The 16,603-nt window shown below is 46.4% G+C and overlaps 1 protein-coding gene across 2 annotated transcripts in view; it reads left to right on the forward strand.

Annotated features, from left to right (window-relative positions):
- Positions 1-519: 519 nt before the first annotated feature.
- The window catches only part of LOC148026035 (mediator of RNA polymerase II transcription subunit 7b-like), a 96,852-nt gene continuing 80,768 nt past the window's right edge, over positions 520-16,603 (forward strand). The window contains exon 1 of one of the 2 annotated variants that reach the window (XM_087693283.1): positions 520-769. In XM_087693283.1, coding sequence (XP_087549409.1) covers positions 632-769 — 138 coding nt within the window. In that variant the 5' untranslated portion in view covers positions 520-631. The remainder of the gene's footprint in view (positions 770-16,603) is intronic. The other variant, XM_087693282.1, reaches the window with a different exon arrangement.

The following is a 16,603-nucleotide window of genomic DNA, read 5'->3' on the forward strand; positions in this document are numbered from 1 at the left end:
GAGGGAACGAGAGAGAGAGAGAGAGAGAGAGAGAGAGAGAGAGAGAGAGAGAGAGAGAGAGAGAGAGAGAGAGAGAGAGAGAGAGAGAGAGAGAGAACAATTTGCATGACCAACAAATGATATAGGCAAATGATAGGTTTGTTCCTTTCTCAATGCTACTTTGTGGTAGCTTCATGTAATAAGTTGCCATAAAGTGTCCTAGTGTTCCTTACTAGAAAAAATAGAAAAGAGAATTACAATATGTGAGAAAGAAGTGAAGAAAGCAAAGTTGCCGTGTGGTAGCACAACAATTTTGCTTTCCTCATGAAATCATGAAGCAACCAAGTGTACACTAGTTATACTTATCAGGCTCTTCTAGTTAGCAAATTGTACTTAGAAGTCATAAGGTAGATCAATAGAAATAAAATACTTATAGATCAATTTGGGGCGGGTCTTGAAACACTAACAAGGAAAAACATTTGAGTATTGTGAGAAGCCCGTATTCGTAAAGAAGTTCCTAAGGTCCTCAAACTAAAAGTTAATGTATGAGTAAAGTTAAACGCAAAGGTATCTTAATGTGCAAAATCGCAACTCCTAGAGAGAGACATACATGACTGAGTAATTCACTCGGGCAGGTGTCGGTCCTTGTGGTATGGCGACTTCGTCCACATATCCTCCCCCTCCCCCCTACTACAAGCTTTACCAGGACTTCATCGACGATCCCGACTCAGCTCCATCTCCTCCGCCTCCCATAGATGGCACTTACACCATGCTCGGCGCCACATATACGGTAAAGCCCTGGTCCCGCATCTGTTTATTGGAGAGAGAGAGAGAGAGAGTGTGTGTGTGTGTGTAGTGGCCAAGCTAGGGTTATGAGATAAGTGAGTATACATTATGCTACTAGCTTGATAAAACAAATCACGGAAAATGTACAAACATTTGCCTATGAGAGTCTTCCTTGATTTGGATGTAGTGGTGTAACAGCTTTCTAGGTTTTGTATTGATCCTGAGTTTGAAGTGTTCAATTATTTCCATGCAAACTACATTACTTTAACACAACAAGTCACAAAAACCAGTGAAAACTAGGACAAGCCTTGAGTTTGTCATCAGGCTTCAAATCATACTTGTATCTTCCTTCACACACACACACACACACACACACACACACACACACACACACACACACACACACACACACACACACACTTGTTTAACCATGAAAATATGTATGGATGTTGCTGATTTGTGCCTCAATACTTACTCCTCGTGATCACATCTCTAGTCAGAAGGGGTCCAAATAGTGCTCATCCTCAATCCATAATCCTTTGGCACAACGCAATGTGAGAAGAGAGAGTTGATGTGCCTTGTAAACTCCTAATAAATAAGATATCTATAAATGTAGTGCCCCTTTGCCTCCAATTATCTTTGGCATGACTGAGAGTTTTGGTCCTTTGGGTTTTTCTTTGGTCCATGTGTGCTTGTCTAGTCAATCAATGAGATGAATTGCAAATCTAGCCAATTGCTAGTGGCGTTTCAAAGGATAGATGCAAATCCATATGGAAATGTTATACTATGAAGTCACCTTTGAAATGCAAACATTACCAATGAATCATGGACATTGGTTGGCTCCAAAACAGTGCCCGTTGCGGTATTTCTTTAGCTTCTCTTGGAATTGGATGGAATACATTGATGAGATTTTGAGAGAGCAACATAAGAGAATCATGAACATGGAGAGAGAGACATTAGGAGATGAAGGAAAGAAATCTGCATTGACTAAAGAAGAATGCTGGATACAAAGGAGTGGACTGATCAATCTGTGCATCCAACCCAAGGTGTCAGTGAGGGCACCAAATGAGGCTGAAATGATGACAACAACGTTGAGGCTGATGGTGATGGAGACAAAGAGCATACTACTTGCTGTCCACACCAAAGACAGAGGAGATTGCAACCACTTGACAAAGCAATTGTGAGGCAAATGAAGAAGTGATTTGTCCCAGCCCAAACATCAGCTATAAATAGTTGAAGAGCAATAAAACTGACTGACTGTCGGTAGAGGATGGTCGCTTGCATAGTCCAATTGCAATTGGTTGCATAAAAAAAGGTAGAAATGTTGATGCAACATGATAGTGCTAACATTGCACTCTTGAGCAAGTGCAATGCTAACATGGCCATCGGGGGGTTGAAAGCTAACAAGAAAAGTACATAAAAAAACTGTTAGAGCTCCTATGTCTACATCAGACTCTGACGAAGCTCACAACCAGGAGATGATAGACTTACAGACTAAAATAGAGAGGCTAACATATTTAACTCCAATCTCTTTTCACTATTCAGTGCCTTTTGTTGCCAAAAGCAAATAGCAAGTCTATAAATAAATTGCCCCTTGGTGACTGGGGATTGGCCTTTAATTTGCTCCTCCGATGACAAATTATGCTTGGCCCCAATTTTTGGACACTCTTCCTAGTGGCTTAAATTCTTAAATTGCAACCTCATGGACTTGAATTTGGCCGAGGTATCTTGAGGGAGGTAGTGAATTGGTTGATAGAATAGAGAGGAAACTCGAGAGGGAGAAATTTCAGAGTTTCATTGCCAAAGTTAGTTGAAATTTAATGCTACCTTGTTGTGAATGCAGCCAAACCCACATTAGAGCTCAAAATGTAGTCGTGAACCTCTTGAATGATCAACCTTGTTGTCACTAGCCTATAGGAGTCCTTGATTAGTTGTTGGTTTCCTTCTGTGCACTCTCCAATGGCTGGCTAGAATGGCCTCCACAATAGGCATCTACAAGAGTTTGGCCTCTCTCCTTCAGCTCCTAGAATGTTGGAATGTAATTCCACTAGTCTCCAACAGCCCTTTCTTCTCTTGCATGGAAAGCTTTTGCCAAGTGGTAGCCTTCTAATTGCAATAGCTATTCTCCCACATGACTTACAAGCTACTTAAATAGACACACACGTGTTAGTAGTATTATTGGCTCATGTGAGTCTTTGCGTGCTACAGTGGGTTGGGCATGTGGCATTTTAGCTTGGCATTTTTTGTGCTATTATTTTTGTATTTTTAGGGATTTTATCTAGCCTGTTAGATATGCTCAATGGCCCACCCTCGTAAGGTGTTACCAATGATTCATGGTGCTCTAAGTTGTAAGGCCCCCATTATGAGGAGAATCCATGTGTAAGTACGGATATTGGGTGGGTCTCAACTTGTATGTTAGATGAGGTCTATGTGATCGGATGGCAAAAATGTGACCTTTGTGGATCTAACCTTTGGGTTAGATAGAGTAGTTATGCTGGTAGTAACTTGAGGCACAATGCATCGAGTTGTGGAGTGTGGGTGTTATCAGGAATCCCTATTTTGGGGTATGGAGACCGTTCAAGTGGCCCTTGGCTAGGGGGTTCTCTAGCGGGTTATCGTGTTAGCGATCAGATTCCTGGCCGTACAGTATGGCAGCCTGGTCGGACTGACCAGTCGGACTGCCATGTGGCAGTCCGACGTGTATTGGTCAGTCGGCTACATTTAATGCAGCCGACCTGTTTTTTCAGGGCGCATTCATGCTGGCTATTTATAGCCGACATTCTGCAGTCTTCCACACACTTCTGTTTTGCAGATTTTAGGCTAGAGATCGTGTAAACTGCAGCGGACTTCGAGGTGAACGGCAGGTTGCATCGTCGAGGTGGAGACATGCAGTCCCGCGCACTACTTCCGTGTACATATCTGCATATCTTTGTATACAGCACCTTCCACTGTCTCTTTCTCTCTCCCTCGTCTCTCTGCGTTCACTCTCTCAATCTTGGTCCCACGCTTCCGCATCGCTGCACTCTGACATGGTATTAGAGCAGTGAAGAAGGGCTGACTGAGTGAAGAATCTACCTGAAGAGGAGATTCCATCGCGACACAAGGCTGCGTTTCCAACGTTCGAGGGCGAGCGGGAGGGCTGCGCATCGGAACAAGACTGAAGCGAGCGGGAAAGGAGTCCAGTTGGTGGATTTGTTGTTGTTTACTGCTGTTTGAAGAGGAGGAAGGCTGTGTTTTCAGCTTTCAAGTGCAGGTTTTACTTTTTCATCGCCTCCGGCAAGTTAAGAAGGTTCGGGACGCGGAAGAAAGAACCCTAGCAGGCTGCGTTTTCACAGTCAGAGGGGGTTGCTTTTGCGTTTGTGAAGGCATTATAGGTGAAGATGTCTACAGAGATTGACTTGGAGTTCCAGGCGATCATGGATCGGAAGGTGCCTGTCTTACCGGCTCTTCCCTTAGATCAAAAGCTCAATGGTGATAATTACCGCATCTGGCGCGTGATGATGTTGGCCATCCTTGAGTCTTATGATTTGGCAGAGCTTGTACAGGAGGAGATTGACCGGCCCTTGGTGAGAGATGAGTTTAAACTCTCTTCCGATGCTCGTGCAGAGTTGGCCAAGGCACAGTCTCATTGGGACAAACTGAATGCCCAGATTCGTTCTTTTCTTTTTCTGTCTTGTACTATAGCCGTGATAGCCCACATCGAGCACTTGACGGTGGCTCGGGAGATATGGCTGGAGCTTGACTAGATGTATAACCGGATGACCCTTATGAAGAGGGTTTCTTTGGAGGTGTAGATGCGGACCTTGTCCGTGAATAAGTCTTCTTTGTTGCGGGAGCACATCAACAAGCTTAGATAGCTTCAGATGCAGGTTCAGAATGCGGGAAAGCCGATTTCCTCCGAAGACATGGCGATCACACTTCTGTCCCAGTTGCCGCCACGATTTGGTGCTTTTTACTCCGCCCTTATTGCTTCGGGGCGTGAGTCTACTCTTCGGTAGGAAGAGTTGGTTCCTATGGTCTTGGACCAAGAGGAACAACTGAAGGGACAACATGCTTCCAAGTCGGAAGCCTTGACAGGTCAAGCCTCTCAGAAGAAGGGGAAGGACCAAAAGAAGAAGAACGAGGACAACAAGTCAAAGACAAGGACAAAGAATCCACATGCCATATTTGTGGAAAGACCGGCCATTGGAAGAAGGATTGCCCCAACAAAGACAAGAAGGACACCAACAAGGACATGAAGGATTCCGGAGCGGTGGCTGCACCCTCATCAGCTGCGTTTCTTCATCTAGCAGTCATTGAGGACTCTACACCGAAGGCTTCTGATGCTGCGATGACAGCTCCCCAAGCTCGAGAGTGGATCGTAGATAGTGGTGCCTCTCGGCACATGACTCCTTCATCAGTTGGTGTTGCCTAGTTGCGACCTTCGCGTGGGCAGATTCTCATTGGAGATAGCTCTCCGGTGTCTATTGCAGGGCGGGGTGAGATGCAGCTTATTCCAGATGGACGTGGTGGTACCCATACCTCAGAGGTCTTGCATGTGCCAGGTTTAGGGTATCATCTACTTTCGGTTCATAAGATTTGTTCACTTGGACTTTTGGTGGAGTTTGACAGTGATTCGGTGCGAGTCCTTGATCGTGGGTCAAGGAAGGTTCTCTCATTAGGATACGAGGAGAACGACATCTACAAATTGACGTCTTCTACTGCTCTCCCTACTCTTCTTCTTACCTCTTAGATATAGTCAGAGCTATGGCATGCTCGGTTTGGTCACCTCAACTATGATTATCTTCGGAGGGCGTCACGTGGACAGCTTATTCGAGGGTTACCGGACATAGTGGTGAGCCAACAACCATGCGTCTCCTGCATTCGTGGGAAGCAGCATAGGGATGTGATTCCCAACAAAGCTTCGCGGCGGTCTACTTCACCGATGGAGCTTGTATCTACGGATTTTTGTGGCCTTATGAGGAACGAGTCATTGAAAGGGAGCTCGTACTTCATGTTGATCGTAGATGACTACAACAGGATGACTTGGGCCTATTTCTTGGCGTTGAAGTCGGAGGCCTTCTCCCACTTCAAGGATTGGCTTCTCTTTGAGGAGAACCGATCGCGGGCCAGCGATTGAAGACCTTGTGCCCACCTCCGTGAAGGAGGCTTTACAGTCCGCACCATGGAAGACAGCCCCCACTGCTCGTATGGCGACTATTCGAGCTATTCTTGCATTGGTTGGCCATAGGAGATGGCCTGTCTACCAGTTGGATGTGAAGTCGGCCTTCCTCAATGGTGATTTGAAGGAGGAGATCTATGTCGAGCAACCTCTTGGCTTTGGCTCTTCAGATGGGCAAGTCTACAGGTTAAAGAAGGCCTTGTATGGCCTCAAGCAGGCTCCGCGTGCATGGAACGAGAAGATTGACTCGTTCCTTCAGTCACAGTTGGGATATCGGCGTTCCAAGGCCGATCCACAGCTTTATGTACACACTTCCGAGGCTGGTTGTGTGCTTTTTGTGTTGCATGTTGACGATTTGATTGTCACAAGTGATCATGCACAGAAGGTCAAAGAGACGAAGGCAGCTTTACATTAGACGTTCGAGATGATGGACTTGGGTCTACTCCACTTCTTCTTGGGCCATGAGATTTATCAGTCTCAGAGGGGGATTTTCATCTCTCAGCAGAGATATATACAAGAGCTCTTGGTTTCTTTTGCGAAGGAGGATTGTCGGACCATTTCTACTCCTATGGATCCGAACTGGAAGGCCACTTCACATTCCGATTCTCCCTTGGCGGATGCCTCCCGCTACCGTCAGTTGATTGGATCATTGATTTGGCTCCTCAACACTTGTGTTGATCTTTGTTTTGCTGTTGGTCTCTTGGTGGGGTTCATGAGTGAACCTCAAACGGTGCATTGGCAGGCTGCCTAGAGGATACTTCGGTATTTGAGGGGGACATCTGACTTAGGGATTCATTATCCAGCAGGCACAGGTGGTTCAGATCTTGTACTTGCAGGTTGGAGCGACTCGGATTGGGCTGGCGATGTGGATCACAGGCGGTCTACTACAGGCTACTGATTTACCTTGGGTGTAGGTGTTATCTCTTGGAGTAGCAAGAAGCAGCCCACGGTAGCCCTTTCGTCTACTGAGGCGGAGTATCGGGCCGTGTCTTCCACCACGTGTGAGGTTGTGTGGCTTCGGAGATTGTTGGAGGAGCTTGGCTGCCCCCAGACTTGTTCTACTTTGCTGCAATGCGACAATGAGCGTTGCATTGCCTTGGCACGGAATCCTGTTTTCCATGCCCGGACGAAGCACATAGAGATCCAGTACCACTTCATCAGGGAGAAGCTTCTGGATGAGACCATAGCTGTGGAGTACTGCAAGACGGAGGACAATCTTGCAGATTTGTTTATGAAGGCGCTTCCCCAGGCTCTACTTTGGAGACTTGCCAGATCCCTCAGGCTTCTGCCCCGTCCAGGCTTTGAGAGGGGGTGTTAGCGATCAGATTTCTGGCTGTACAGTACGGCAGCCTGGTCGGACTGCACAGTCGGACTGCCACGTGGCAGTCCGACCTGTATTGGTCAGTTGGCTGCATTTAATGCAGCCGACCTGTTTTTTCAGGGCGCATTCATGCTGGCTATTTATAACCGACATTTTGCAGTCTTCCACACACTTCTGTTTTGCAGATTTCAGGCTGGAGATCGTGCCGACTGCAGCAGACTTCGAGGTGAACAGCAGGTTGCATCGTGGAGGTGGAGACACGCAGTCCGCGCACTGTGCCCGTGTACATATCTGCATATCTTTGTATACAGCACACTTTATACAGCAGATCTTCATCTTCCACTGTCTCTTTCTCTTTCCCTCTTCTCTCTGCGTTCACTCTCTCTCTCAGTCTTGGTCCCACTCTTCCGCATCGCTGCACTCTGACCCCTTTGACGCGGGTCCAGGGGCAATGCCACTAGCTGGACAGTAAAGGGAATATTCCTTAGAATATTTTCCGGCCGACTAGGAAAGATTCATAATATGGTTGGATATGTTGACTAGACTACCTTCTCGGGCTATAAAAGGAAGACCCCTCTAAAGCTATTGTCAATCTATCTTTCACCCAGTCAGAGCTTTTCTAGCTATCCTAAGCTCTTCACCTATCATCTGTCTGGACCGCCATCTAAGCTTCACATTTGGAAGTGCATGGGTGGACAAAGCCATCTTTATATTAGTTCATTTGAAATTAAAGTAGTCTGTATTCTTCTCATGTTTGATGTGCGTTCTCTACTCCTTGCTCAAATTCTATTCATTTTGTTGTGTAATTTCTACACGGCCCACCAACATTTATGGTTGGACCGGATGCTGGCTGACTTGGTTGCATAGTTGGCACTTATTCTTGCTACTTATGCAGTCTCCCTTCTCCATAGTCCATTCATTATTTGTAGATTCAAGTGCATGCAAGTGTTGGATAGGGGGGGAGCCAACGCTAGTGCCTAGGCAGTGAGTGACTCACTGATGTACGCTACTGTGTTTGTTTGGTATATAAATTCCATTTCCTAAGCATATAACTAAGTTTTGGTTTCCTTGCTGCATCCACTTTTGACATGGTATTAGAGTTCAAGCTCTATGTTTCTTCATTGTTGATCATTTGTGTCTATTGTCTACTTTTTCAGCCTTGGCGACATTAGTTTGATGTCAATTGGCCTATTTACTGTCCCCATTCCTGCATTTTCATCAACACTTGCATTTACTGCATTTAATATTGTGAGAGCCTATGTTTTAACTCTGTGCACTTGTGCTGTAGGTTGGGATAGTGTTTTCAGGCTGCTCTTGCTGATTTTGATTATCTGATTTTTTCTTTTGCACTAGTCATTTCTGGTGATTGACGTCTTTCTTCATTGCATGTGAACTTTGTTTAGATAGTTTGTGCTGTGCTTTGACTGTACTCTCTTTTTCTCTCTATTCTTTATCTTCTCTTTCTCTTTCGTAATGGCTCCTTGTTGTTCTATTGGTGACAAACTTCATGGCCTTGATTGCTTAACTTGGAGTGCTACTATGAAAGCATGGGTTATGTAGAAGCAATTGTGATATGTGGTTTTTGGAGCTATTGAGCATCCTTAGCCTCCCACTCCTCTTCTAGATTACTGGGACCAAGACAATCAAGAGGAAATTGTGCTTGCATGGGATAGTGAAGATACCGTGCATATTTTGCTCTTATTCACTCTATCTCTAAAGAGGTTCTTTCAATGGTCACCTCTTGTAGGATAGCTTCAGCGATCTCAGTGAAGCTTCAGATGTTGTACGAGACTCTTGATCATGCATGCAGTTGCCCTTTATGGACAGCTCCAACAGATGAAGTTTGAGTCAAAGGATACTATTAGCCATTCTTGCTTCATGTTACATAGGTATAAGATTAGCTTTGTCACATGTAGTCTGCTTTTCTAGAGGTTCATCTTATGGGAATTGTGCTCTACAAGCTTCCTTTGGAGTTTGATGGAGTAGCCAATGCTTTGTGGGGCCAGACATCTGTTAGAGATCGGTCGCTTGGTCGGACTGCACAGTCCACAGTCCAGTCAAACTGTACAATCGGACTGCCACGTGGCAGTCCGACCTGCTTCCGTACAGTCGACTGCATTTAATGCAGCCGACATGCAGTTATCTGGCGCCCAGATTTTGGCTATTTATAGCCGCGATTTCTACGAGTCTTCCACATTCTTCTGCTCATAGATTACAGGTTGGAGGCTCGCGCAGATTCCGTCTCTATTCGCAGATTTTAGACAGGAGATCGTGCAGACTGCAGCGGACTTCGAGGTGAACAGCAGGTTGCATCATCGAGGTGGAGACATGCAGTCCAGCGCACTGCGCCTGTGTATATATCTGCATATCTTTGTATATAGCACACTTTATACAGCAGATCTTCATCTTCCACTGTCTCTTTCTCTCTTCTCTCTCTCTGCGTTCTCTCTCTCTCAGTCCTACGCTTCCGCACCACTGCACTTTGACATGGTATCAGAGCAGTGTAGAAGGGCCGACTGAGTGCAAAACTAACATGAAGAAGAATTTCCATTGCGACACAAGGCTGCGTTTTCAGCGTTTGAGGGCAAGCAGGAGGGCTGCGCCTCGAAACAAGGCTGAAGCGAGTGTGGGCGTGCAGGAAAGGAGTCCAGGTGGTGGATTTGCTGCTGTTTACTGCTGTTTGACGAAGAGAAAGTTTGAGTTTTCAGCTTTCAAGTGCAGGTTTTGCTTTTTCATCGCCTTCGGCGGGTGAAGAAGTTTCGGGACGTGGAAGAGCCCTAGCAGGCTGAGCTTTTATAGTCAGAGGGGGCTGCTTTTGTGTTTGTGAAGGCATTATAGGTGAAGATGTCTACAGAGATTGACTTGGAGTTCCAGACGATTATGGACTAGAAGGTGCCTGTCTTACCGGCTCTTCCTGCAGATCAGAAGCTCGATGGCGACAACCTCCGCATTTGGCGCGTGATGATGTTGGCCATCCTTGAGTCTTACGATTTGGCAGAGCTTGTACAGGAGGAGATCGACCAGCCCTTGGTAAGAGATGAGTCCAAACTCTCTTCCGATGCTCGTGCGGAGTTGGCCAAGGCACTGTCTCACTGGGACAAACTGAATGCCAAGATTATTTCCTTTCTTTTTCTGTCTTGTACTACAGCCGTGATAGCTCACATCGAGTACTTGACGGTCGCTCGGGAGATATGGCTGGAGCTTGATCAGATGTATAACCGGATTACCCTTATGAAGCGGGTTTCTTTGGAGGTGCAGATGCGGACCTTGTCCGTGATGAACAAGTCTTCTTCGTTGCGGGAGCACATCAACAAGCTTAGACAGCTTCAGATGCAGGTTCAGAATGCGGGGAAGCCGATTTCCTCCGAAGACATGGCGATCACACTCTTGTCCCAGTTTGCCGCCACGATTCGGTGCTTTCTACTCGGCCCTCATTGCTTCGGGGCGAGAGTCCACTCTTCGGTGGGAAGAGTTGGTTCCTATGGTCTTGGACCAAGAGGAATAACTGAAGGGATAGAATGCTTCCAAGTCGGAGGCACTGACAGGTCAAGCCTCTCAGAAGAAGGGGAAGGACCAAAAGAAGAAAAAGGGGGATAACAAGTCAAAGAAGGATAAGGACAAGGACAAAGAATCCACATGCCATATTTGTGGAAAGACCGGCCATTGGAAGAAGGATTGCCTCGACAAAGATAAGAAGGACACCAACAAGAAGGACACGAAGGATTCTGGAGCGGTGGCTGCACCCTCATTAGCTGCGTTTCTTCATCTAGCTGTCATTGAGGACTCTACACTGAATGCTTCTGATGCTGCGATGACAGCTCCGCAGGCTCGAGAGTGGATCGTAGACAGTGGTGCCTCCCGACACATGACTCCTTCATCAGATGGTGTTGCCCATTTGCGACCTTTGCGTGGGCAGATTCTCATTGGAGATAGCTCTTTAGTGTCTATTGCAAGACGGGGTGAGATGCAGCTTATTCCAGATGGACGTGGTGGCACCCATATCTCAGAGGTCTTGCATGTACCAGGTTTAGGATATCATCTACTGTCAGTTCATAAGATTTGTTCTGTTGGACTTATGGTGAAGTTTGACAGTGATTCGGTGCGAGTCCTTGATCGTGGGTCAAGGAAGCTTCTCTCATCAGGATATGAGGAGAACGGCATCTACAAACTGAATTCTTCTACTGCCCTCTCTACTCTTCTTCTTACCTCTCAGACACAGTCAGAGCTATGGCATGCTCGGTTTGTTCACCTTAACTATGATTATCTTCGAAGGGTGTCACGTGGACATTTTGTTCGAGGGTTGCCGGACATAGTGGTGAGCCACCAGCCATGCGTCTCCTGCATTTGTGGGAAGCAACATAGGGATGTGATTCCCAACAAAGCTTCGCGGCGGTCTACTTCACCGATGGAGCTTGTATCTACGGATCTTTGTGGCCCTATGAGGAACGAGTCCTTGCGAGGGAGCTTGTACTTCATGTTAATCGTAGATGACTACAGTAGGATGACATGGGCCTATTTCTTGGCATTGAAGTCAGAAGCTTTCTCCCACGTCAAGGATTGGCTTTTCTTTGAGGAGAACAGATCAGACCGGAGATTGAAGACCTTGCGATCCGACAAGGGTGGTGAATTTGTTTCTAATGAGTTTGCTCGTTTTTGTGTAGATAAAGGTATTCACCAGGAGTTTGCTAACACCAACACTCCTCAAGAAAATGGCATTCTTGAACGAAAGAACCGAAGTGTGATTGAGATGGCGCATACCATGATGGAGCACCGGATAGACACCTCAGTTTCTGTGGGCCGAGGCTGTGGCTACTGCAGTTCACATCCTTAATCGATCCCCCACTTCGGCCGTTGATGGGATGACACCTTTTGAGGCTTACTTTGGGACTAAGCCCGATGTTTCTTATTTTAGGGTTTTTGGGTGTGATGACTATGTTCACATTCCCAAGGCTCATCGTGATAAATTTGAAGCAGCTTCCCGAAGACAGGTGTTTGTTGGCTACAGCTCTCAGTCCCAAGGCTATCATTTATATGATCCCGTCAAGCGGGATGTGTACACCAGTCGAGATGTGCGGTTCGTGGAGGTTTCGGCCATAGCAGTGGGTGAGGAGCATTCCGTTCTTGGAGATCCAGGGGAGAGTTGGGCTCCCGCGACAGTTCCTTTGGAGCCCGCACCTTTTGATTCCGATTCTGTTTCTGATACAGAGTCTACTATTCCACCGGTCACCCCCGAGGAGTTACCACCGGTGGATATCCTAGAGTCTTTAGCTGATGGAGAGAGACGAGGAGAGGTCCGGCCTCCTCCTCGTTGGGCCTGTGACACACTCCTTGATTCAGGGATCGAGGGGGTCCCTGAGGAGTGGGGACCGCAGGATGGTCCGCGGCGGTCACGGCGGCACCAGGCACATTCTACGGAGCTTGTTTGCTCTAATTATTGTTTAATGACCGGTGTTATGCAGGATTGAGAGTCCACCTCCATGAAGGAGGCTTTACAGTTTGCACCATGGAAGAAAGCTATGGAAGCCGAGTTGGAGGCTATTGAGAGGAATGGCACTTGGTATCTCGTGCCTCGCCCCTCGAATAAGAAGGTGATTGGCGTCAAGTGGGTCTTCAAGACCAAGTACCTTAGCAATGGTTCTTTGGACAAGCACAAGGCTTGCCTTGTTGCTAAAGGTTTTGCACAGCACCCAGGGATTGATTGTCATGACACTTTTGCCCCCACTGCTCGTATGGCGACTATTCGAGCTGTTCTTGCCTTGGCTGGCCATAGGAGATGGCCTGTCTACCAGTTGGATGTGAAGTCGGCCTTCCTCAATGGTGATTTGAAGGATGAGATCTATGTCGAGCAGCCTCTTGGCTTTGGATCTTCAGATGGGAAAGTCTACAGGTTGAGGAAGGCCTTGTATGGCCTTAAGCAGGCTCCGCGTGCATGGAACGAGAAGATTGATTTGTTCCTTCAGTCACAGTTGGGATATCGACGTTCCAAGGCCGATCCGCAGCTTTATGTACACACTTCGAGGCTGGTTGTGTGCTTTTTGTGTTGTATGTTGATGATTTGATTGTCGTAGGTGATCATGCACAGAAGGTCAACGAGACGAAGGTAGCTTTACATCAGACGTTCGAGATGACGGACTTGGGTCTCCTCCATTTCTTTTTGGGCCATGAGATTTATCAGTCTCAGAGGGGGATTTTCATCTCTCAGCAGAGATATGTACAGGAGCTCTTGGTTTCTTTTGCGATGGAGGATTGTCGGACCCTTTTTACTCCTATGGATCCGAACTTGAAGGCCACTTCCCATTCAGCTTCTCCCATGGCGGATGCTTCCCGCTATCGTCAGTTGATTGGATCATTGATTTGGCTCCTCAACACTCGTGTTGATCTTTGTTTTGCTGTTGGGCTCTTGGCAGGGTTCATGAGTGAACCTCAGATGGTGCATTGGCAGGCTATCCAGCGGATACTTCGGTATTTGAGGGGGACGTCTGATTTAGGGATTCATTATCTAGCAGGCACAGGTGGTTCAGATCTTGTTCTTGCAGGTTGGAGCGACTCGGATTGGGCCAGTGATGGGGACCACAGGCGGTCTACTACAGGTTACTGTTTTACCTTGGGTGCAGGTGTTATCTCCTAGAGTAGCAAGAAGCAGCCCACGGTGGCTCTTTCGTCTACTGAGGCGGAGTATCGGGCCGCGTCTTCCACCACATGTGAGGCTGTGTGGCTTCGGAGATTGTTGGAGGAGCTTGGCTGCCCCCAAACTCGTCCTACTTTGCTGCGATGCGACAATGAGAGTTGCATTGCCTTGGCACGGAATCCTGTTTTTCATGCCCGGACGAAGCACATAGAGATCCAGTACCACTTTATCAGAGAGAAGCTTCTGGTTGAGACCATCACTGTGGAGTACTGCAAGACGGAGGACAATCTTGCAGATTTGTTTACGAAGGCACTTCCCCAGGCTCTACTTCGGAGACATTCCAGATCCCTCTGGCTTCTGCCCCGCCCAGGCTCTGAGAGGGGGTGTTAGAGATCAGTCGCCTGGTCGGACTGCATAGTCCACAGTCCAATCGGACTGCCACGTGGCAGTCCGACTTGCTTCCATATAGTCGGCTGCATTTAATGCAGCCGACATGCAGTTATCTGGCGCCTAGATTTTGGCTATTTATAGCCGCAATTTCTACGAGTCTCCCACATTCTTCTGCTCGCAGATTACAGGCTATAGGCTCGCGCAGATTCCATCTCTGTTCGCAGATTTCAGACAGGAGATCGTGCAGACTGCAGCGGACTTCGAGGTGAATAGCAGGTTGCATCGTCGAGGTGGTGACACGCAGTCCAGTGCACTGCGCCCATGTATATATCTGCATATCTTTGTATACAACACACTTTATACAGCAGATCTTCATCTTCCATTGTCTCTTTCTCTCTCTTCTCTCTGTCTGCGTTCTCTCTCTCTCTCAGTCCTACGCTTCCACACCGGTGCACTCTGACAACATCATGGATGTTAGTGAGCTGTATACACATGTCCTTGATACTGCCTGAGCATGAGTCATCTTTGTGGTTATAGGTGAGGCTTCCATCCTAGTATGGTGGCTCCAATGAGGCATTTGCAGCTTTAGAGACGGGTGATAGAAAGAAGTTGAAGGCTGAGTGTTATCACTATGGGAAGAAGGGACATTTGCACAAGGATTGCAAAGGGGTAGCGACTTTGAGGAAGAAGAAGAAGAAACAGAAGCAGGATACGGACTCCTCTGTCAAGTCATCCGCCTCTGATTTCGAGTCGGGTTTATTGTCCAAAATCAACAAGCCAATAAGCTTGTATCTTTAGTCCTGAGCAAAGAAATATTTGTTTATTAAGTAGTGCTGAAATATGCTCCATACTATCTTTGCACATTTATAGAATAGAGCTCAACTTGATGGTATAATTTAAGAGAAAAAGCAGCGTCGGTGAGCAATTTGAAATCATTTTTGTATGCTTTGAGTGTAACTATTAGATATGGTAAACAATAAGTATCGGGCATAGTAAGATAGTCACACTTGGCTAGATCTGGCATTGTACTAGTAAGAGCCAATGAAACCAGCCTTTCTCCTCGGAGAAGGTGGTAATAACCTGATTTAACAATAATTACAATAAGTAAATAAATCACATAAATTGAAATGCGCACTTTACTACTTTTATCTTGGACAACGGACAGCTTGTTGGCTCCAAAAGTGGTGCCCTTTGTGATATTTCTTTATCTTTTATTGCAAATGGATGGAGTACAATTGAGATTCACCGATCTCCTCTACTAATCCAAGTGCTACTTGTTGTCATTAATGACTAGCAAGCCTTCAAACCAATTTGCTTCTTAGTTTGCTCTGGGATTGTGTCACGAGGACGTGAAAATTTGATGCTTTGCTTATGTTTAATTGACATTTGATTAAAGGATTAATCAAATGTGCAATTAAAAGATGCACATGTGTTGCACATGTGGGGTGCAAGCTACTTTTTTACAGTTGAAGGCCCAAGGACCTTGTGAAAAAGTTGGGTGCCAAAGGCAAAAGTTGTAACAAGTTACACTTGTTAGATTCTAGATGAATTTTGGTATCAGTTTGCCCTTAGGACCATTAATTGGCCATTAAGTGTCAGTGGTGACACTAGGGACTAGGCATTAATTAATGGATTAATGCTTGTCCAAGGGTCAATTAATGCATGGGATCACCTTGGGTTGCAAATGGCCTAGCCAATTAATTTTTGGATGGGCAAGGTCAATTTTCTGGGCATGGATTAAGAACTGAATTAATTTTCAGAATTAATTAATTTTGAAAATTAATTAAATGACTGGAAATTGCTGAAAATGGATTAAGAAAGTTGCCACTTGGCAAAACTTTCCATGCGAGTGGGGGAAAGGTTAAATAGGGCTGAAGGGAGAGGGAAATCTCATTTTTTTTCATTTTGGAGCTGTTGGGAAGAGGTGTTGGACTGTTGCTGCCAGCTTTTGGGGCCATTTCCCAGCCATTGGAGACCATTTTGGTGATGGAGATTGCATATTCTTGACCTTGGGAAGCTGACAATTGTTGCTGATGCACTTTCTCCTGAAGATCATAGTCTCTGATGCTCCTATTGTTGTTGATGCATCCGTTTGGGACTGGTACAGCAGGGCAGCAGCTGATTTTGATCAATTCTTCGCAACAAATCTTAGAATTTTCTCTCTCTACAGCATTCTCTCATCTCCTTCAGCCTATGCTCAGCCATTCTCAGCAATTCTTAGCCATTTGGAGGAGATTTCAGCCATTTTTGGTGGGCTGATCTGTAAACCCAAATTTACAGCAGAAATTGGGTTTAGCAGCCACCTTGGGATCCGTGCCAGAGATTGAAGGCTCAAGGG

Source organism: Lygodium microphyllum, chromosome 14, assembly GCF_053477565.2.
Source record: "Lygodium microphyllum isolate KBCC chromosome 14, Lygodium_microphyllum_v1.1.10, whole genome shotgun sequence".
In the NCBI taxonomy this organism is placed as follows: domain Eukaryota; kingdom Viridiplantae; phylum Streptophyta; class Polypodiopsida; order Schizaeales; family Lygodiaceae; genus Lygodium; species Lygodium microphyllum.